This window comes from Schistocerca serialis, chromosome 1 (genome assembly GCF_023864345.2).
Source record: "Schistocerca serialis cubense isolate TAMUIC-IGC-003099 chromosome 1, iqSchSeri2.2, whole genome shotgun sequence".
Classification (NCBI taxonomy): Eukaryota; Metazoa; Arthropoda; class Insecta; order Orthoptera; family Acrididae; genus Schistocerca; species Schistocerca serialis.
Window position 1 is genome coordinate 20,109,946 of NC_064638.1, and position 24,487 is coordinate 20,134,432.

Consider the following 24,487-nt stretch of genomic DNA (forward strand, 5'->3'; position numbering starts at 1 on the left):
CATCAATGAGATTGTATTGGCTCAGCCATTCATGACAGTAGCTGTTACATTCATTAGTATTTCTTTTGAAATAATTCTAGAAATTGACAACAGAAAGTGACAGTAGTCAAGGGACACGCAGTGAGACTTCTCGTATGAAATGAGTCCAATTTTTGAGCGATGGGTAGCTCGCATGTCTAGAATCGCTGCCCCACCTCTACCAGGGCGCATTCTTTTTAACACTAGTTGTGGCCCGATCTATGCTCGGGCTTCGTTTCCAAAGTGTTAATGAAGTGAATAACAGACTTACCATGGCATTCCATGTTGTATTGGTTGTGTTGCCTGTTATGGGATCCATGTACACCACCTACTAAATCTTTCACTGACCTTTGAAAGAAGAAATGAAGAAATTGTCGGAGTTCAGGCATGGTTAACTGTTTGACTGTACTCTTTAAAATTAAGTGGAAAAAATCAATTCTTCCCAAAATAATATGATTGGATAGATAAAAAAAAAATCTACCCACCAAACAGCGGCAGAACACACAGGTAAAAGGAGGTTGTAATTAGGCAAGCTTTCGGAGCCAGAGGCTCCCTCAGGCAGAAGGGTTGAAAGGGAAAGAAGAGGGGTGAAGTAAAAGCTGTAGATTTCGGGAAAGTGACACAGAACCATGGGTCAGAGGAGACGTACCACACGGGATGAGAAGGAAACGCTGATTGTTGGGGAGTCCATCAGACGAGATTTGAAAATCTGAGAGTTGAAAGGTGGAGACACGTTATGTCCAAGACAGAGATTACTGCTTAAACAAAATGTGTGAGTTAATAAGAGTGAAAATCTAAGAGCATTGTACGTAACAGAGGTGGGAGAGGGGGCAGTCAAAAATAGATGAACAAGACAATGAAAGATGTAGAAAACTAAAACGGAGTGAAGAAAAAGAGTAGCTACTATGAAGAAACACTGAAACATAAGAAGTTAACGTAAACTAAGGCTAAGTAAGTGGCGAGAACCAATGACATGTTGTAACACTTGTTCCTACCTTCGGAGTTCTGAGACATTGGTGTCTGGAGGAAGAACCCAGATGGCCTGTGTGGTGAAACAGGCACCAAGTTCCTGATTGTCATGCTGTAGAGCATGCTCTGCAACAGGATATTGCAAGTTGCCTGTGTATGCCCTCTGCCTGTGCCCATTCATCCTAATTTATAATTTGCTGATGTAAAAGGCCGAATAGTCAAATTCTTGTCGGATTTCCAGCCGGATCAAACTTTCATCTGAACACAATATTTCAGCGGTGCACCTGGCCGCCATCATGAGGTGAGAAAAGCTATGCTGCTCTCGCCGATAACTAATTCCACTTGCGAATGACTGCACCTTTATATGCATCGGAAGTACGACAGTGCATGCGCTAAATACGATGCACACACGCTCAATCATTCCTGCTGCCTCCTGGAGCAAAAAGAGTTGCAGCGCCTCCAGTGATATATACTGTTGTAAACAATATATTGTGACAAATCATTATTCATAGCCAGCTGATTCAGATGCCGTTTATTCTTCATATCTGATAAAACAGGATTCCACGTTTTACTTAGTGGGTATCCATTATCACGATTAATGATATTATCTGCTAGTCTGATTTCAACAGATTCTTTTAAAACACAATCCCAGTACCGCGAAGCATTTGCAATTAATTGCATCTCCTGCGGCCCTCTGTAAGGCAATGCTCAGCCACTGTAGATTTATCTGGTTGTAATAATCGGGTATGGCGATAATGTTCAATACACCTGTTGTTGACGGTATTAATAGGTTGGCCAGTGTAAATTTTCCCACTCACTCGGTATTTTGTAAACGCCAGACTTCCTCTAACCTAAATCATTTTTAACAGAGCCAAGAAATGCTCGAATCTTAGCTGATGGATGAAAAACACATCTGATCTCATATTTCTTCAAATGTCTACTATCTTGGCGGACACATTCCCAGCATACGGAAGAAAAGCCACAGACCTAAAGGTGTCTTCAGAAGTTTTAGATAGAGGTCCAAACTCAAAAGCACGTCGAATTTGTCAGTCTGTATAGCCATTATTATTGAACATGTCCTTAAGCTGTTGCAGCTCCTGTGGTAAATTCTCAATATCCGAGGCAGCATATGCTTGTTTAACCAAGGGCCAAAGGACTCCTGTACGTTGAAAAGGTGGGTGGCAAATGGTAGCATGTAAATACCTGTCGGCTTCCTATAAACACTATGTCAGAGAGTTCCATCTTCTTTTCTATAAACTAGTACATCCAAAAGAGGCAACTTTCCCTCCTTTTCAGTTTCCATCGTGAATTTGATGTTTGGATGAAGACAATTGAAATGGTCCAATAACCAGTGCAGAGAGTCTATTCCATGTGGCCAAACAAGAAACATATATCAGAAAACAAAGTCTTCAAAAACAGATGTTTTCAGAGCCATGTATCAATGTCCCCCATAAAAAGATTAGTGACTATGAGGGATAAAGGACTCCCCATAGCCACACCGTTGGTTTGTTCTAAATATTTGTCATAAAATAAAAAATAGGTGGACGTCAGAATATAACGGCAGAGCTTCGTCATTTCCATATAAAGTTTTTCATTAATTAAAATCAATGACTCTTCAAGAGGGACCAGAGTAAAAAGTGACACAACATCAAAACTAACAAGTAAATCAGAGGGACCAAGACGAAGCAACTTTAAATGCTGAAAAAAATCCATGGAATTGGAAATATGGTGTGGGACACTCCTGTTCCTTACTTATATAAATGATTTGCCTGCTAGTATTAAAGATAATTCTAAAATATTTCTGTTTGCTGATGACACTAAATGATAGTAAATGGTGTTGTGTGCAACATTGGCTCTGTTTCAAACAGTGCAGTTCGTGGCTTGTAGAACAGAAACTAACGCTATGTCATAGTAAGACTCAGTTTCTAGTTTCTAACACACAACACAACATTTTAATTTCACAGAATGGGCATGTGATTAGTGAAACTGAACAGTCAAATTCCTAGATGTTCATAGATAGTAAACTGTCATGGAAAATCCCACATACAGGATCTTCATCAAAGACATAATGCTGCCATTTTTACTATTCGAACGGTATCTGAAGTAAGTGACCATTCACCACAAAAATTAGTCTACTTTGAAACTTTTCTTTGCTTATGTCATACCGTATTATATTTTAGGGTAACTTTTCCCATTCTCGAAGGATATTTTTGGCTCACAAACTGGCGGTTTGGACAATAAGTGGTGTAAGTTTGAAAACCTCTTTCCGCCCCTCTTCACTAGTCTGTATTCTGATACTCACCACTCCCTCCCTCCGTCGCTCCCTCCCTCCCTCCCTCCGTCGCTCCCTCCCTCCCTCCCTCCGTCGCTCCCTCCCTCCCTCCGTCGCTCCCTCCCTCCCTCCCTCCGCCGCTCGCTCCCTCCCTCCCTCCCTCCCTCCGTCGCTCGCTCGCTCGCTCCCTCCCTCCCTCCCTCCGTCGCTCGCTCCCTCCCTCCCTCCCTCCCTCCGTCGCTCGCTCGCTCGCTCCCTCCCTCCCTCCGCCGCTGTGGGTTGAGGTGTTTGTCCTTTGGAGGCGCCTGAGGTTTTAAGGAGGGACTGCTAGTCAGTTTGAAATCACAGATATGGGATCTTGATGGCAGACGCTGTATGTAGAGATGTCGGACAGCTGGCGTAGACCTTCACTAACATACTCCTTTCGGTCAAGTACTACAGTGGTAGATCCTTTGTCTGCTGGGAGGATAATGATGGAGTCATCAGGTTTTAGGAAATGTAGAGCCTGGAGTTGTGCAGAGGACAGGTTAGGGTCATGTTGTAGGGATTTGAGGAATGGTTGTGAAGCAATGCTGGGTGTGTGGAAGGCTTTTAAGGGATGATTTTCAGGTAGTGTGGTGGTGGATAAAGTTGGGATCGTGGTCTGAACTGTTCAAGGCATGGTTCAAGGTCAGTTTGCTGTTGGAAAAATTTTGGGATTGGGTTGCAAAGCAATATAACCAATTGATATTACTAGTGAAGGAAAGTAGGTCATTCCCCAAAGCAGCATGATCAAATGCAGGTTTAGGGCTGAAAGTGAGGACCTTAGATAATATAGAAAATTCAGTAGGCGAGAGTGCTTTAGATAAGAGGTTAAGGACACTGTACTGTTGTGACTGGTTCTTGTGATGATGGTTTTTTCTTGATCTGGGATGTTAAAGTGGTTGGCCAAACTCAGTTTGTATGAGAGGAGTGTGGCTGTTTAGGGAGGTGCAAAGGGACAGGAATGGAAACACCACTGTTCAGGTAGTTTAGAAGAAGGTGGAATAGTTTTTTGAGGTGAAGTTTGAGATGTTGTTGCAGTTTGAAGTTGGCTTTGGGATGCTATCATCCAAGGAAACATGAGGGGCAGATAACTGCTAGGTTTTGTAGGAGGAGAGAAATATGGTGGAGTGGAAATTGGCAGACGAGGCATATAGGACACAGATTAGTCGGATAAGAGCAATAGATTGCTGTATTTGAAACTGTAGAAGAGCCTGGTGTAGAGTAGGATTACATCCAGAAACGAGGGACTTTCTATTTTAGGCCTTTTGGAATAACTCCAAGGGACAAGCAGGTTTCAAGAAGCAGAATGTGGGACCTTAGTTTTGATAGTGCAAAAGCATGTATCCGGAAAGAACGGATTCGTCTACTTCACACGTAATATCAACTGGAAATATCATTTTGCAACCCAGTCCCAAAATCTTTCCAACAGCAAACCTGACATTGAACCCTGCCTTGAGCAGTTCAGATCACAATCCCAACTTGATCCACCACAACTACCTCCAAATCATCCCTTACAAGACTTACAAGAATTCTCCACATCCAGCATTGCTCCACACTTCAAGTCCCTACAACATGATCCTAACCTGTCGTTTGCAGAGCTCCAGGCTCTACATTCTGTAAAACCCGATGATTCCATCATTATCTTCCCAGCAGACAAAGTATCTACTTTTGTAGTACTCAAATGAAAGAAGTATGTTTGTTCCATCCCTGCAGTCCCTCCTTATAACGTCAGACACCTCAGAAGGACTGACACCTCAGTCCATAGAACTTCTCACCGCACCCCAACTAAACAGCCTCACCTTTTACCTTCTTCTTAAGATCCACAAGCCCAATCATCCTGGCCGTCCTATAGTTTCTGGCTTCAAAGCACCCACCGAATGTATACCTGCCTTAGTTGATCAGCACCAGCAACCCATAGTATAAAGACTCTCCTCCTACATCAAAGGTACCAACCATTTCGTAGATTGTCTGAAATTTCTGCCCGTCCCACTCCCACCACACACCTTTCTTGTCACCATTGATGCCACCTGCTTTTATACCAACATCCGCCACGTACATGGTCTGTTTGTCTGCTGAACGTTTCCTCAGTCAGTGCCCACCTGATTCCAAACGTGTGACATTCTACCAACAATTACTTCACCTTTGAGGGGCAGACATACAAATGGATCAGGTGCATGGCCATGGGAACCAGGATGGCTCCTTCCTATGCCAACATTTTCATGGGTCACTTGGAAGGGGCTTTCCCCTTGATCCATGTCTTCAGCACCTGGTTTAGTTTAGATACATTGCTGACGTCTTTACCATATGGACTCGTGGTGAGGCTGATCAGTTAAAATTCCTGGAATCTCTGAATACCTTCTGCCCATTAAATTCCACATGGTCCTATTAAGAATCCCATGCCGCTTTCCTTTATGTGGATCTTGGCCTCACAAAAGGCCAGCTACACACTTCCATCCATGTTAAACCTACCAACAAATGACAGTACTTACATTCTGACAGTTGCCATCCTTTCCATTTCAAATGTTTCCTCCCATACAGCCTTGGTATCTGAGGCAAATGCAGACTCTTTACAGCAATACACCACCATTCTTACCTTAGCCTTCCTGCATATAATTTACCCCACCAGCCTAGTTGAAAAGCAGATTTCCTGGGCCATCACATCCAATTCTTGTACTGCTAATCCCTCAAAAGACAACTTCAGAGCACACCACTGGTGACTCAATATTATACTGGTCTGGAATGTATTAATCAGCTACTTCGACAGGACCACGACTTCCTAAAATCCTGTCCTGAAATGAGATCCATTCTGTCTGAAACTTTTTAGGCACCCTCCCAATCTCTGAAATATTCTTTTCAGACTCTATGCTCCTGTACCCATCTCTGTACCCTATGGCTCCTACTCCTGTGACCGTTAACGCTGCAAGACTTGCCGTATGCACCCTCCTACCACCAGCTATAGCAGTCCTGTAACTGGTAAAACATATACTATCGAAGGGAGAGCCACCTGTGTTGTGACACGTCAAATGCCCGCTGTTATATAGACACTTTTCAGCCTTCTGCATTGGCATGACTGCCACCAAATTATCAACTAGGGTGAATGGGCATAGACAGAGGATATATACTGGCTGCATGCAATATTCTTTTGCAAAGCATGCTCTACAGCATGACAGTCGTGACCTCAGTGCCTGTTTCACCACACACGCCATCTGGATTCTTCCCCCAGACAACAATGTCTCAGAACTCTGGAGGTGGGAACTAGTGTTATAACATGCCCTTTGCTCTCTCCATCCGCCTAGCCTTAATTTACCTTAATTTCTTCCGTTTCAGCATTTCTTCACAGTAACTACTCTCTTCTTCACTCTGTTTTAGTTTTCTACATCTTTTATTGACTTGCTGTCTATTTTTCACACTCCCTTCTCCCACCTCTGTTACGTAGATTGCTCTTAGATTTTTAATCTTATTAACTCATGCATGATGTTTAAGTAGTAATCTTTGTTTTTGATATTACATGTCTCTTACCTTTAAGCTCTCAGATTTTCAAATATCGTCCAATGGAGTCCCCAACAATCAGTGTTTCCTGCTCATCTTGTGCGGTATGTCTCCCCGGATCCACGGTTCTGTGTCACTTTCTCAAAATCTACCCCTTTATCTAGGCCTCTCATTTACCCCTCTTCCTTCCCCTTCAACACTTCTGCCTGAAGAAGGAGCCTATGGTTCCAAAAGCTTGCCTAATTACAACCTTCTTGTGTGTGTGTGTGTGTGTGTGTGTGTGTGTGTGTGTGTGTGTGTGTGTTCTGCTGTGGCTTGCTGAGTAGATTTTTTTTTCTCTCTCCAATTAAATTATTTAATATGACATGGCTATTATTTTGGTATGAGTTAAGTGCATTTGTGAAGCAATTGGGCCTGCCCAAGAGTAAACTTTTCTTTATTATTTCTGACACAGTATGTGCTTAATTCCAAAATCTCTTGGCTGACAGGATGCTGATCAGTACTTACTTTAAGGAGACACGGTGTGCTCAGTACTGTTCTGAGGGGGGAGGGATTGGCACAACCAAGTTGTTGAAATTAATGGAAACTATTTTCCATAAGTAGACAAGTGGTTTCTTTTTACAGTATCAGATTTCTTGGAAGACTGTTAAGAAATCTGTCATTGAATCCTACTTGTCCCACTTCAACCATTTAAATAAATAATTGTGGAACAACGCATCTTCCTTGCTTGGAGTTTGTAACGTGATCATTTTCACATTGCACATGCAGAGAAGATAATCAAATGTAATAAAAGGTCTTAGCTACATTTTCTGTATAAATACACACAATTCCTCTTTATAGTCTTCTCATTTAAAACTAATATCCAAGACATTGTCTGAACCGAGAATTTTTGCTGTCGTCTGTGATGTTATTTGAATATAAATAGTGATTGCATATGTCTACCGTCCTTCAAGTCTACCCTCAATTAATAAAACAGTGGGCTTATGCTTGCCAAAAACGGTGGATAACTTTCTTGTAATATTCATCTTGACAAGCTGCATAGGCCTGTGAATATTAGAAACAGTTAACACTCAAAAGGTTTTAAAGCTGCAAAGAAACATGTTGTGAAGAGCAGCCTGGTGCACGGTACGTGATGTATCGAGATGTCCCAGTTTTAATTCAGTTAACACTTCAGTTGCAATAGAAAATGGTTGTCTTCTTTTGCAATATTCTTGCAATGTTCTTGACATTTTCAGCAATAACATGTCTGTGAAATCTGTCCCTATGTATTTGTGTACAAGAGCTGCTTTTCCAAGAGTAAAATCATTGGGCAAGGATGTTTCCCTATTTGTCTACCGCAAGAAAATTGAACAATTCATTGGTATAAAATTACATAATCGCTATGTTTTCTGTATAAATACACCCAGCTCCTTTTTATAGTCTTCCATCCATAAATAACGTCAAAAACGTAATAAATTTGCTGTCCGTCAATACAAGCACGTAGTTCGTGTTAAGGTGCGTTTACACTGCGATTTGTATCGGCACATGTATGAGATACATGTATATACGACTTTGCGACATGTATCGCCACTTGTATGAGTTGACAAGTATCAACCTCATACATGTATGAGCGTGCGTTTACACTGGTTGATATGTATCACTGTGCGATAGCTTCCGACGACGATTTGGAAGTTTTCACATTTTTATGTGCTGATACACTTGCTCTTTTGGAAGATGATAGGAAGAAAAGGCGGAGGAAGCGTAGATGGTGGCACAGAGAGTTTCTCGCGAATTAACGCCATATTTTAGAAATTATGTTAGGATGAGTATGGAGGATTTCCGCGGTTTGTTATCACTTGTGGCTCTTCTTGTGTCCAAAACCAACACAAACTTTCGGGAAGCGATTCCACCAGAGGATCAGTTGGCGTTACTCCGTTTTTTAGCCACTGGGGATTCCTCGTAAAACGAAGATTTCACGACAAAACATTTGCATTGTCGCGCGATTGCTAATGCCGACGTCTCACACACGATTGTCGGCATCCGTTGTCAACATTATCACGCGAGGCCGCCGGAATAACAGCAAAACATTGATATACGTGCCAGATGCATGAAAAAATTATTTAATGTATGACATACTCTAATATATATAAAACTTTTACCTTCACTTCTTGGGATAAAACTTGCACAATGGCCTCGCAAACACGAAGAATAATGTTGCATATGGCACTTTTTGATATTTTATGCAGATACATTAACGTCGAAACGACAGTCGGCACCTTCAAAACTCAAACAGCCGCCAAAGAGCCTGGTACTACGCATGCGCTAATCGTCGAAATAAGCGGCAGTCGACAAGACGACAGGAAATGATAGTACTGCGCATGCGCGAGTTCTTCAAATGTCGCTCATACATGTCGCGTATATGGCCAAAAAGCGATATACAAAATGTATACGCGACATGTATGAGCTCGAGGGTCCGCATACAAGTTCCGTGAATTTTTGTATGAGGTGATGTATCGCGACATGTCAAATTGACATGTCGCTCATACATGTCGCGATACATGTATCCCAGTGTAAACGTACCCTTACAGTGTCTCCAAAAATAAGACCCCAGTTATCAGAGATGTTGTTTCAGACTATACTTGTGATATCCTGTAGTGCGTGCTGTGACCCTAAATTCCCACAAAACCTTCTCATTAAATAATTTTTGAAATTTGTGTAATGAGTCTTATTGTCTCTCGTCAGAGTGGAACGAGACTCAGTTTTGTTGACTATTGACTTATTTTTCTAAAACTTTTCTTACTAACAGGTACATGGGAGTGGTGATATGTGAATATAATGTACAGAATAAATTTCTTATTAAATAATTGAAGAATTCACAGTACAATCATCTTTTCTTTTTCTTTATACGGTAACAGGTTTCGGCTTTACAGTCAGTCAGATCTTAAGAGCGGTACGCAGAGGACTCAGTCGTTAATTCTACTGAAGATCAAAGTGATTTCATTTTGAATCTCTTTGTGTCTGTATTAAGAGGGAATTTCATTCAGAAATTTTTAAAATGGCAAGGTGGCAATTTAGCTGGCCAATCTTTCTTTGAAGTTGTCGAACTTCCAGTACAGGTGACACACGGTAAAATAAATTAAGATTACACTGTTAGTTTTTGAAGCTAGGTTCTTTTTTCAGGGCAGCAAAGAGTATAAGTGAGAGGAAGTGGTTCACTTGGACCCCAATCTTTAATACAAAGATGTGAGATATAGTGGGACATCAAAGCTAAACCAGTACACCAGCTCTGGAGTGAAAGTTCCCATGTTTATAGTTGAGGGAGACTGATATGTAACCATACACAGAATGGAAGTCCAGGATGGAATAACAGCAATATGGGAAGGATAGAGTGCTGCTCACCACATAGAGGTGGTGATGGTGAACTGCAGTTGAGCACAACGAAGAGAATACTAGAGTATATAAACTTTATCTAAAAGTTCTTCCTCAGAAATAGATCTCTCACAAAGCAACTCGCACACTCGTGGCTACTGTCTCCGGTTACTAAGGCCCCATAATGACCCACATCTGATTTGAGCAGCAATCTGTTAGGGTGAGTGGTGGAGTAGGGAGGATGCATGGGGGCAGAGAAAGGGAGGGGTAGCAAGGGAGGAGTGGGGCAAGATGCTGGTAGTGCCTGTGGGAGTGTGCACGGACGTGGTGGGAGCAGAGTAGGGCTGCTATGTGCAGCATCGGTAGGCTGTGCTGGGAGGTAGGGAAAGGGGAAGGAAGGTTAGAGAAGAGGAAAGGGTTAGTAAGTGCACTAGCAGGATAGAAGGTTGTGTGTGTGTACCGCAGTGGAAGTGGGGAAGGAGACAGACAGGTGGAGGACGAGGATTAGCAAAGTTTGAGGCTAGAGGGATTATAGGAATGGAGGATATGTAATTGGGAGAGTTCCCACTCGCACAGGTTGGAAGAGCTGATGCCGGTGGGAAGGGTTCAGATTGTACAGACTGTGAAGCAGTTATTAGAGTGAAGCACATCGTGCTGGGCAGCATGTTCAGCAACTGGGTGGTCCAGCTCTCTCTTGGCCGCAGTTTTCAGTTCTTAGTTTTCATACCCATGTAGAAAGAGAGACAGTGGTTTAGTTTGTAGATCACATGGTTGCCTTCCTAGTTTAACCATGCCTTTGATGGGATGGGAAGTGGTTAACCCTTCCTTTGATGGGATGGCAGCTGTTGGGACAGGACTGCAGTAGGTGGTTATAGGAGGTTCTATGCGACACTGCACCTCCTCCTCCAACTCTATCCTTTGTATACTGTTTTTGAATGCGTACTGTTGTAATAATAATGTACTAAAGCTGCTGCTTTTATAAATTTTTTATTTACCAGTACTTGTTTCGAGCAGTGGCTCGTTCTCAGACAGTATTGCCTAAAGCCCATTTTACACAGTAGAATTTTTTGTCTCAGTTGACTACTCGAGACGAGTGAATCTACTGCGCTGCCCCTGGCATTTTTTTCCTCTCCTTATCTCCTTTTTCTCGAGTGGACATTTTTTGTATACACGTCAGTGCCGAAACTGCATTTGTTGCGAGAGCTGTCTGCTTTGCAGTTCGGTGAACTGAAGATGTGAGGCACTCTGCTTTTTAAGAAAAAATCAAAATACAGCAACAAAATGTAGGAATAGGAAATGATGATAAAGTGTATTAATGATGAAAATAAAATTGGTAGTGGGTGTTTTTTCAGAGGCTGTGCTGGTAAATGCTTTACGCTCCTGAGAACTAAAAGAATTTGAAAAATTGTAATCCAAACATTTTGAAAGATATACATTCATTTGCTTGAAAAAAATTTGTACTTGCAACTCATCAAACAATGTGTAGAAGACAATAAATAACATCATTTTACATTATTCTTTTTATCTTGTGTTCTTGGTAATCAAAGAACATTGAAAATTATCCTGCATTTTTTACTGTTGTAGTAATATTCATTGAAGCATGTTTACTTATCAGTGTTGTTATAAATGCATAGTGTAGGATTCTTTTGTATAAAATGTAAATACCTTTTTTGCTCTCTGATATTTCCTCTTTCATTTAAAACAGTAGTAGGGAAAATACCAAGAACCTTCTTAATGAGTCACGGAAACAAAGCAAGTAAGGCACTAAAGATTAAAATGACACAAAAGCACAAAATCCTATTTTTATAACAGAAATGAGTTCAGTCGGACTAGTGTAACTTACTGTGTCTGCAGGCACCACCATAGTCCGTTGTTTCTGTGCATGCACAGTGTGCAACATACTCGGAAATTCAGAATTCCACACTCAGCACAATCAATAGAGCATTGATGTCGTCATAGACACACTCGCAACTTGGTTGATTGCTGATTTACACAGGGATGAGAAGCAGACACATTTTGTGTCGTAGATTTTGACTAAAAAGTCGCTCATATAAAACAGGCGTTAAGATTGAGCCATTAACGAAACCAGTGGTGCTGCATTTGTCTGTCTATGAAGATGTGCAGAGTAGGCTAACCAACAGTTTTTAAAAAAGATGGTTTGTAAATGAGGCGTCATTCCCTCGACAAAAAATGAGGCGTCATTCCCTCGACACCACACCCACAAAACAAAAAAGTAAATAAAAGTAAATAAAAATCAGTCACATCCTTTGTAGAACAACTTTACATGAGAAATAATTGATTAATAAAGAACAACAGTACTGTGTGAAGACTGGTTTGTACATTCTCAAACATCTACAATCACAAATTATCACTAACTCTAATAAAACTGTTTTTCCTAACTTCATACTGTATAACATGTTTAACAGATTTTAAATGAATTTATTCTTTAAAAAGCACACAGAAACTATTAACAGTAATCATTGTTATCAAACAATCCACTGTCACCAATATTCTCAGATTGTGTCATATTTAAAGTTTCTATAACACCCCTCGTGAAGTGGTGGAATGTAATTCAGTAATTCCTGTAAATCCTATAGCTTGGCAAGTTTTGTAAGTCTTGGACGAAACTAGTAATGGAAGGCCTACCTGGTACGTCTTTTTTCCCTAATATTTGTAGTATCAATTTCTCCGTTACCATATTTAAAGAAAAACTAAAAAAGTGTAATCTGTCATAATTTTCAAATATGTTAAATTACTTAATAAATCCTGCTGCCCAGGTCGATCTGCCGCCATGCCTTATCTTGAAGAGGTTTTACAGTAAAAATCATATAGGGGTGGACCTGAGTTACATTTCATCCTATATTTTTCATTGTTTGATTTTACAATAATTAACATGTTAACTGCCCCTTCCTTTTAGCCCTTCACAGTAAATATGCCATCCCACCTTTCTTTCCCCGGTGTGAGGGCACGGTTATGTCCACCCTTGATTTTCTTTGCCAAGCAGCGTTGTTCTCCTAGATTTAACTACTTGAATTTCCTTTTGGAATTGTTGGTTTGGGAGGCCTGTGGCATTTCCTTCATACCAGCCAGGTTCCTTCCTCCCCCCCCCCCCTCCCCCCCTTCTTCCCCCATTCCTCCAATGTTTCATCTTGTCTTATGTGTCATTTTGTTTTCCCTTTCTTGTCTTCTTCCCCTGATGTTTTCCCCAGGTTTTTGCAATCAGGATATGGTGTGGGGACCGGGACAGGTTGGTGGTGGTGCTGGCATCCCAGTGCACACATTGTGCTTCCAGGACCCACTCCCCACTCCTCTGCTGCCCTGGTGTTCCTTTGGCCTCTTTGTTTGCCCATTTTCCCTTCCCAACACCTTAAATTTGGTGTTTGGGTTGGTTTTCCCTTAATTTTTGCCATCTTAAATCATGGGATTGATGACCTCACTATTAGGCAATAACTCCCATCCCCTAGCAAACCAACCAATTACTCTACCAGCCCAGTTCAAAGGCAAATTTCCTTTTCCGTCTCATCCAGTCGTGGTACTACTGATCCCTCCAAAATATAATGTAGGGTTACATCTCATCTCCCTCAATATTATCCTGGTCTTGAGTATATTAATCAGTTCCTTAGGCAGTGCTATGACTTACTAAAACCGTGCCTTTAAATGAGGTCGATTTTGCCCACCACATCTAGAACAGCTTCACCTGCCCCCAACCCCACCTACAATAGCCTCTGCAGATCCTATGTTGCTTCTGTGCTGCATGTCTATCCTCTTGCTATTCTTTTTCCCCCTCCCTTAGGGAAGGTAACTGGGGTTTCATATGGAATGTTCTACATTGTCCATTGCTAACATAAGAACAGTCTCATCACTGTTTTTCATTCCCTTTTCCTTCCTTTGTTTCCCTTCTCTTCTCATTCCCCTGCTTTGGCGTTTGTGGTTCCTCTTTCTCTTCTTCCTTCCTGTGCGCTCCTGACAGCCAGCCCACGTGTCTACATGTAACAGGTGACTGGGTAACGTGTAATTCCCAGTCTCAGGTCGACGTGTAGGGTTCACACATACCCCCTGGTACAGGCCAGGCTGAGGGAGGGATGATTGCCTGAGCGGCTACCTTTCCAAATTGCAGATTGGTTCCTCTGTCAGATGTTCAGGAGGTCTACCTGAGGTGTGAACAATCACCTAAGGCAGGTGTGCCCCCTTGTGACGAGGGCCCCAGATGGGAGGAGCATGCCATTGGAGACACTGGCAATCGTGGGGGTTTCTCGCAATGAGTCAGTCATCTTCACAATCAGCATCTACGAAACATAAACGGAATGAGGCTAACGATTTAAAGACCCTTCCAGCTGCACCACGGTTCCTCATGGTTTCAAGTGTTGAAGATGGGCGGTCCTTCACAACAGTAAATCCATTTATTATTCAGAAAGGTGTTGATGCAGTTGCCAGCCCTGTGAAATCCTGCTCTAATTTACAGAATGGCACTTCGCTTTTGAAGACTACTTTTGATTCTCAACATAATAACTGCTTGTCACCTCACTTCCCCAAGGCTGTCCTGTTTGTGTCGAGGCCCATAGAACTCTGAATTCTTCCCGTGGTGTTACATACACAAGGCTGCTTAACGGTCTGATCGAGACCAAAATCCAATCGTACGTCTTTGATCAGGGTGTTGTTGCCATCCATCAGACGATGAAAAAGGTAGATTCCTCCTTAGTGCCCACCCGCACTCTTTTTCTCACCTTTGACTGATAGTGGTGCTTCCGTCAAAGACCCAAACAGTCTATGAAATTATCACAGTCTGACCATACATTCCGAATCCAATATGCTGCTCCCAGTGTCATTGTTCCAACAACACTAGAATGTTTTGTCGTCACCCAGACAAATGTGTAACCTGTGGTAGGGATGCACACGAAGGCGATTGTCCACTCCCTTCTCCCCGCTGTATCAATTTGAATGGCGGCCGTGCTGCCTCCTCTCAGGATTGTACCATATATCTTGACGAGTGGGCTCTCCAGGAGATCCGGGTAAAGGAAAAAGTGCCTTACCTAGTCACTTGTAAGTTGTCGGCTATTCAGAATCGGTGTGTTCTACCATCTGGCACATATAGTTCTGTTCTTGCTATGTCTCACTGCACGAAGGACAGCTCTGAGGTTGTGAAATCGCCCAGTGTCAAGGTAGCATCGCCATCCTCTCATCGAGCTGTGCAACAAGCCATCAAACACTTATCCCAAGGGCAAAGCCACCAGCTACACAACCGGTAGGCCAAAAGGACAGGAGTAGTACTCCTGTGAAGACTTCCTATGTCCATCCATCGAGCCAACCAACATCTGAGTCTTCCTCTGGTAAACAGAAAGGCTCAAAATCCAACGAAGGCAAACGGTCTTCTCCTTCACCAACTTGAAGATCCTCTTCGACAGTGCTGCCGTGCGATACCTTAGCCCAGCCACCTCCGTGTCGCCAGTATGCACCGTCGACTGTTGTTCTGCGTGGGACTCCACACTGACAGCACAAGCGAGCTGATGCTTCTGTGGACCTCCTGCAGCAGGATTTTCCTGTTTCTGTGCCCTGTAGCAGAGAGTCTTCTCAGGCTGTCACTTGGCAGCCGCCGAGGTGACTCTCCTTCGGTGGAACATTTGCAGCCTTTGGTCCCACAAAGAGTATTTACGGCTGCTTCTAGTATCGTAGCATCCCCTTGCACTCTACCTTCGAGAAACAAAATTGCATCCTCACGAGCACTTTGAGCTTTGACACTTCTTCCCGGTTCGTTTTAACCTTCCCCCTGAGGTCAGCATTACATCTCGTGGGGGTCTCATGCTGGTTACACAGAATGACATTTGTAGTCGACCCATCTCGATAACTACCCGTCTTCGAGCTGTTGCAGTTCACCTTTTCCTTCTGCTCCTGACTTTTCTCCTGTATACCATTTATGTCCCTCCATCATTCGATGTCACTAGGGCAGAATTCCTTCAGATTATTGGGCAGCTACATCACCCATTTCTGCTACTCGGTGATTTTAATGCGCATCATCCCATTAGGGGTTCTCTCAGAAGCTGTCGGAGAGGTGCCCTCATGGCTGATTTTCTCAATCGACTCAACCTCTTCTGCCTTAACACTGGAGCAGCCACATTCCTTTCCACCTCCTCACACACCTTTTCCCACTTGGACCTATCCTTCTGCACTGCCCAGATTACCCATTGTCTTGAGTGGCCTGTTCTGTCTGGCACCTACTTGAATGACCATTTCCCGTGTACTATCCGTTTGCTGAATTTACCCCACCTGCATTGCACACCCAAATGGCAGGTTACCGAGGGTGACTTGGGGCTTTTCTCCTCCCTGGCGACCTTCGAAGAATAAGATTTCCCCAGTTGTGATTACCAGGTGGAAAGTCTCACAAACATTATACTTACTGCGGAACATTCCATTCCTTTCACTTCGTCTTTGTCACGTCGGTGTCCCAGTCCCTCGGTGCATTGAGGCGTGCCGCGAAGCAATTCGTGTGCAGAGGCGTGCTCTCAGTGTTTTTATCTGTTATCCTACAATGGCAAACTGCATTCATTATAAACAGATGTGTGAAAAGTGTTGCGTTCTTTGGGATAGCAAAAAAGCTAGCTGGATTTCATTCACTAGTTCTTTTAACAGTTCGACCCCTTCCACTGTCATGTCGGCCAACCTCTGAAGACTCTCTGGGAACAAGATCCATTTGCCAATTTCCAGCCCGACAATAGCAGACAATGTCATCGTGGACACTATTGTTATCTCCAACACCTCGGGCCACAATTTTGCGGAAATTTCTAGCTCTTCGCACTATCGTCCTCTCTTCCTCCATCAGAAACCAGCGCAGGCAGCTCGGGCAATACTCTTGTCTTCTCAGAATCTTGAGTGCTACAATGCAGCCTTTACTATGAGGGAGCTAGGTCGTGCTCTCAGTTCATCCTGATCCTCTGCCGCAGGGCCAAATGCCGTCCACATTCAGATGTTGCAGCACCTCTCTCGTGCGGGCAAGCACTTTCTGCTGAACACGTACAACTGCATCTAGGCATAGGGCACATTTCCTGGACATTGGCGTGAAGCCAGTCGTACGCATACCTCAGGCCGATAAGGTCAAAAACCTCCCTTCTAGCTACCACCCAATCTCTCTGACCAGCTGTGTTTGCAAGGTGATGGAACATACGATATATGCCTGGCTGGTACGGTGGCTCGAGTCTCGCAATTTACTAATGACTGCACAGTGTGGATTTTGAGCTCGCTGTTCTGTGGTTGACCGTCTCGTCACTTTGTCCACCTGTGTCAGGAATGGTTTTCTGCAGAAATCCCAGCCTGTGGCCGTGTTTTTCAGTGTGACACCTACTGGAGGACGGTAACCTCCATACTCTTTACACGTGAGGCTTCCGTGACCGCCTGCCCCATTTCCTTTATGAATTTTTAAAAGACTGAGTTTACAAGGTGTGTACGGGTTCTGCCTTGTCGGATATCTTTATCCAGGAAGCGGATGTGCCTGAGCGTCGTCCTATTTGCTATCGCCATTAACCCTATAATGGCCTGTCTCCAGCCTGGCATCCTCGGCTCCCATTCTGTTGACAATTTTTCCATCTGTTGCAGTTCTCCACAGACTTGTCTCACTGAGCGGCGTCTTCAGTGATGTCTTTATCTTCTTTACTCTTGTAGCATTGATGATGGCTTTTGTTTTTCCACTGACAAAACTGTCTTCATGAATTTCTGGCGTTGCAATTGGTTTCTGCCACCATCTTTACATCTTGGGCCTGTTGCTCTTTCATTTGTTGAAAGTACAAAATCCCTAGCGCTCATGCTCTATAGGAAACATTCTTATTCCTCCCGTGTGTCTTTCCTGGCAGCCCGCTGTATGCAAACCCTCAACATCCTACGTTTCCTCAATGGTACTTTCTGGGGGTGCAGATCAAAACCACCCTACTCCTTTTGTACCGGTCCTTTGTCCGTTTGAAACTAGATTATGGGTGCTTTGTTTATGCGTCTGCACATCCATCCCTCTTATGCTGTCTCAATACTATCTACCATCGTGGCATCTGTTCGGCCACTGGCACCTTTTACACTAGCCTGGTTGAGAATCTGTATGCTGAAGCTGCTGAACTACCACTGTCCTACCACCGTGACTTTCTCCTCAGCAGGTATGCATCCCATTTGTCTGCCATGTGTGACCACCCGTCCTAGGCCTCCTTCTTTGACGATTCCTTTGATCGCCAGTATAGGGCATGTCCCTCTACTCTGTTACCTCCTAGAGTCCGCATTTGGCACTCTCTCTGGCGGCTTAACGTCACACTGCCTGCAGCTTTCCCTGTGGGTGTGAACCCTTCACCACCTTGGCTTCGTGAAGTGGCCTATGTTAACCTCGGCCTTCTTTCGCTTCCTAAGGACAATACTCCTGCCTTGGTCTATCGCCTCCAGTTTCACAACCTTCACACGGAACTTCGCAATAGTACCTTTGCACTGATGGCTCTCGGACTGACCGTGGGGTCTGATGTGCATTCGTCATTGGTGCCAACATTTTTTGATATCGGCTTTCGGCACACTGCTGAGTATTTACAGCCGAGATCTTTGCCGTGTATCGAGCCACGGAGTACATCCGGTGACATAGACTTTTCAATTGTGTCCTCTGCTCAGACACTTTCGGCACCCTTCAAAGTTCGTGTGCGCTGTACGCCGTCCATCCTTTAGTGCAACGGGTCAAGGAAAACTGTCACTTTCTTACTCTTGTTGGAGCCGCTGTGGTGTTTATGTTCGTTCTTGGTCATATCTGCCAGGAAACGAAGCTGCTGATGCTGCTGCTAAGGCAGCAGTCCTCGTACCTCAGCCCACTAGTTCCTATATTCCATCCAATGATTTCTGTATTGCCGTCTGTCAGGAGGTGGTGTCACTTTGGCATCGCCTTTGGTCCTCTCTTCATGGGAATAAGCTTTGGATTATTAAGCCTCTCCCAGTGGCTCGGACGACCTCCACTCGGCACTCCCACCGGGAGGAGGTCATTATAACTAGGTTACGTATTGGGCTTTGCCTTTTTAGCCATTGTCATTTGTTAAGTGGCACTCTCCTCCCACATTGTACACACACTGCCCAAGCTTTAACTGTCTTCTACTTACTGATGGAATGCCCAGTTTTTAACCGTTTACATTCCTGCTTGGGTCTGCTGTCTGAGGTATTGACTGTTTAAGCAAATGATGCATGGGCTGTCAACCGTGTTTTACTTTTTAACCATCATAGCAATATGGCGGAGGCCATTTAGTTTTTAGTTTTGGACCTCCATTTCTATATGGTGTCCTTTGTACCCCTTTCTCCACATCCCTGTTCTTAGCTGTCTTGTCTTACGTCAGTTGGGATTGACATAGTCATTTTTTAGCTCCTCTCTGTCTTTGTGGTCTATAGTTTTGACTTGGCACTTATGTTCCCAGATGTTTTTGTGCCCTAGAAGCAAAGCAATAATCACCATCATCATTGCAACTTTTTTGTGTATTTGATTATGCAATATATGTTCCGTGGCTCAATAATAGTATAATAATAATAATAATAATAGTGTGTAGGCACTAATGATCCAATAGTTGGGTGTCGTAAATGATAACAAATGATAAAAGATTATCTTTCAGTTGCTATAAAATATAATACATAGATTTTTAACACACAGTTGTGTGAAGGGTGTCATTCTGCTTCTAAAATAGACATGTAAATGCTATTAAAGAATGTCAAGTTTCTAGGTTTGAGGATATATGATAAGAACCCATGCAACTCATATTCATGAACTAGTGAAATTTAATGTAATTAATTTCATTACCAGAACAGGTAATCCAAGCCAACATTTATAGCATTTGTTGATTTAGTAACTATGGAAATACAATCTTTCCAGTTGTGAATTTATCAGGAATGAAATTTGTGGAGTGAAACATTATCTACAATTGTACAAAAATCAGACTGCAGGTGTGGAAGTAGGACAACGTGAAAGGGGGTGCAGTATTTGAGAAGGGAGAGAGACAATGTAGTATCTTACCCCTATCCCACTCCCACCTGCAAGTGGGGGAACTTGTATCATCCTACCGTCCATTCCCACTCACACCCACACATGTGCACACACACATACGCACATTATTCAGTCTGTACGTTGAGCAAACAGTAAAGGAAACCAAGGAGTAGATTGGAAAAGTAATTGAAGGTGAGATAGAAGCAGTAGAACTACAGAACCACAGACAAACTATAAAGATTTTGGCAGAGAAAGTGAGATACTGGAAAGCTCAGTTTAATGGACTGGATGGAGTCACAGTGTTTGAAGAAATCGGGCTGTCTCACTGTAGAATTCCCATAGTTTTCCTCAATCATTTCGGCCAGAGAGAGGCAACATTCCTTTGCTGAGGCTGTGCCAGCTTTGGGCCTTTTGTTTCACCTTCCTTTTCTTGTTCACCTCTTGGTACACATTGTCTGATATATATAGGTGTCATTGCCCTAGCCTATGCTGTATCCTGTCATTAGGTGCTTAAATAGGAAAACATGCTGAAATTTCCATATATATATTAATAATAAATATTTAGTGAAAAGCTGTTAGGATATGAGATGAGATTTCCACAAGACTTATGTGCCATTTGCATTTTCTTTTGCTATCCTTGACAGTATAAACTGCACAGACACTCTACAGATTTGCTGTGGAAAAATGAACTATGCCTACTGTTCAATGCACATGTCATGTAATTTTGCAAGCACATCTGCAGAGCATATTGTGATCATTAATAATACATTTGAGGAAAAATGATGCTTGTGATATATCAGTTCAGGTAGTAATCTTCTGTTATAAGATATAAAATTTTGCACATGAAATATATTTTGTCAGTCCAGTTTTTGTGGATACTCCTCATTAATGCCCGTAGTGATAACAAAGTTTCTTAATAAGTCATGAATATGATACGGCCACTTTGTTGGCTCATATTTGTGAAACATGAAATTCACCAGACACACAATGAAAATATTTGTTTGTGATCTAATAGTGGTAGTAAATGTTTCTATTGTTAGCAACACTTTTGTTTCAGAAGGTTTAACTCAGTGCAGTATAGTATTTATTCAGCTGACCAAACAGTAAGAATTCATGACTGATGTTAAGTGTTCATAATTAAAATACTCACATTTTTCTATTCCTCTCTTGCAGTATTGAAGTCTCTGTAGCTACTGCTAACATGTTAATAACATGTTGCACATGGAACATGACAATGCATTTATATTTTCATGCTTTTATTTGATACTCTATGAGATTCATAAACTATTGTCAGAATGATTGCCCGTCTTTGGCATGATAAATCAGTGTTTGTAGTTTATTGATTAATCATTCTTTCTTCTGATAGCATATCACAGTAATTGTGTTCTTTGTTTCCCATTATTCTTAATGGATACTTTCTACACATTTGTAGTCCACTGTCTTATTCTTCAGCATGTACCAAAACGCTGGGACCTCATTGCTGTTGTGTCTGGTGTTCAGGGTAACAGTGACCCTGCTGCATTTGGATTACATGCATGTGGAAGTTGTTGACTTTCTCTGTTTCTGTGATGCAAAAATATACCGATGTACGTAGGGTCATAAAGGGGTGTGAGCGACGGGGGATATATTGGATGGTACAGCTATTATAGGGCCAGCAACGAAGTTTTGTGGTGTCAAACTTGGCATAAGATAAAATTTCTTGGTGAGACTGAGCCAAAATATGTTACAGTGAAACTTTAATAACATTTATACAGCAACAGATGGTAAGTCAAACATACGTTTGTTAAGTTTGTACAAGTTTTCTTATTTATAGATAGTTGTTAAATAGTAGAACTTCTGTATTTTGTTGACAGCATTATCAACGGTTTTGCACTGCCTCTGAAGGAGGAGCACAAAATCTTCCTGTTGAAGGTCCTGCTGCCTTTACACAAGGTGAAGTCGTTGTCTGTGTACCACCCACAGCTGGCCTACTGCGTGGTGCAGTTCCTGGAGAAGGACGCGTCCCTCACGGAGCCAGTCATAAGGTCGCTCCTCAAGTTCTGGCCCAAGACACATTCACCAAAGGAGGTAAAATTTATTGTACATTATCTTAATTTGATAGTGATATTTTTAAAATACAAATTGTAAATTGCTATAGTTAGCGTTACTTTTTGGAAGTAGGTGTTAGTATATGCAAAGCAGTGTTGGTGAGATTTATTTATGAAGATGGCAGTTGATTATGATATGCTGAGTGTCCCCCCCCCTCCCCGCCCACTCACACACCTTTCAGGCTTCCGAATTTTCTATGACTGACAATTCATGAAGCCTTTGCAGTGTGCACTTCTTTTCAGTTGTCTTGTATGTGAGGATTAGGGGTGTGCAGGGATACGTTGTAGGAAACCTGTCTATGGACTACGTTGGGGAATACTGTCTTGTCCTTTAAGGTCTTCATGAGACAGACAGCATACTGGACTAAGGAATTCTCGTCACAGAAGATGTGCTGTCCATGGTTGGCCAGTCTGTATACTAGCAATTTTTTTGTTGTCGAAGCATGACAGCAATAAAAATCAAAATACAAGTGCAGTAGATGATTGGTGGGGTGATATGGATATCAGAGAGGTGGCGATTGACATCCAGATAGGTGTAGTGAATGGGAGAGGAGTTATTGAGGCTGTTGTTAAATAAGAGTAGGGTGTCTTGGACCTGGACCCAGGTCAGGATGACATCAAACCATACAAGGGGTTTGGTGTTTTTTGAGGCTTCCTCTGGATGGTCCATAAAAAGGTTGTCTTGTCACAAATTTATTCGTATACCTTACCTGTAAAGCGGAGTAGTTATGTGTCAGCATGTAATTAAATAAACTATAAATAATTATGTGACGAGTTTGGTGTCTGGATGATATCAAGAGTAGTTCACTAAGAGCCGAGTAGCCTTTAGCAGTATCTACATTATGATAGTTGTCGTTCCTTCCGCACAAAGAAACTGATCTGCATGTATTCCGTCTGCCCGTGGGTGTCACATCTGCTGTGATAAGAATCATCTGCCGGGTACCATCTGGTCTCACTATATCTTAAACACTGTTGACAGTTTATTTCTTTATCATGTTCTGTGGTGCCATAAGAGGTAATGGGTCATTACATAGCTTAGATAATGCTGATTAAAATATATATAAACAAGGAACTGAGTAGTTAATAAAACCGAGTGAGGTGGCGCAGTGGTTAGACACTGGACTCGCATTCGGGAGGACGACGGTTCAATCCCGCGTCCGGCCATCCTGATTTAGGTTTTCCGTGATTTCCCTAAATCGCTCCAGGCAAATGCTGGGATGGTTTCTTTCAAAGGGTACAGCTGACTTCCTTCCCCGTCCTTCCCTCATCCGATCAGACCGATGACCTCGCTGTCTGGTCTCCTTCCCCAAACCAACCAACCAAGTTAATAAAACATGATAAAGAGTTTGCGAATGAATAAGGCATTATAGAGAAGCTCTCAGCTGCATTCAGCTCCTGACAGAACAGTAGTAGTGTGCCACAGAGAAACTTCCCAATTTGGTTTGGAATGCTAGAGGTTCATCACTCACTGAACCAGTCTTTCCTTCTCGTCCTGTCTAGTCTCTCTCCCCAGGCCTGGGGTTCTGGGTGACTTTTCTAAACTGTACTCCTTTCCCTTAATCTCTCTAGTCCTTTTTCTTCCAACCCCTCAACTCTTCCACCAAAAGAAGCCACTGACTCCGAAAGCTCATAGAAGTTAAATACTGTGTGTGTGTGTGTGTGTGTGTGTGTGTGTGTGTGTGTGTGTGTGTGTGTGTGTGGGTGGGTGGTTGGTCCCCTGCCGACACTTGGTGAGTACATTTTTTTATCTGTCCATTTACATTATCTTATCAATAATTGATTATTTTTATTGTTATATCCATAATGTCTGTTATTTACAGAAAATAAGTGTTTGTCCTACAATCTCTGTGAACATAGATACCGAAACAATAACAAGTTAAGAACCGTAATAGACTAGAAAACGTCATTATAGAGAAGACTTCCTTTCACATATCCTTCAGTTGAACGTAACTTTGCTCTAGATTTCCCCATTGCGAAATGGAAACCTTTGCTAAAGATATTATAGTTAAGATAAATGCAACAAAATTCCAGAACTTGCCTGCAAATGAATTCCGTCCCTAGTATGTTAGTTTTTAACGTACTGTATCACCCATGGCCCCCCCCCCCCCCCCCCCCCCCCCTCTCCCCCAAAGGGGCTCGCAGCTCTTTGGCGAGTTTGTGCTTGGCCACCATGGGGCCTCAGCCTTTGCAGCACTTTTTCCCTTCTGTGCTGCATGTCTATCCTCTTGCTATTCCTTTTCCCCATCCCTTGGGAAACGTGTCTGGGATATTATTGTGAATGTTCTGCATTCTGTTGCTGACTTGCAAACAGTC

General features: G+C 42.7%; 1 protein-coding gene across 3 annotated transcripts in view; it reads left to right on the forward strand.

The window, feature by feature from the left end:
- The window catches only part of LOC126460663 (serine/threonine-protein phosphatase 2A 56 kDa regulatory subunit gamma isoform), a 338,372-nt gene that overhangs the window by 263,784 nt on the left and 50,101 nt on the right, over positions 1-24,487 (forward strand). For all 3 annotated transcript variants that reach the window (XM_050095932.1, XM_050095933.1, XM_050095934.1), the window contains one exon: positions 21,941-22,154. In XM_050095932.1, coding sequence (XP_049951889.1) covers positions 21,941-22,154 — 214 coding nt within the window. The remainder of the gene's footprint in view (positions 1-21,940; positions 22,155-24,487) is intronic.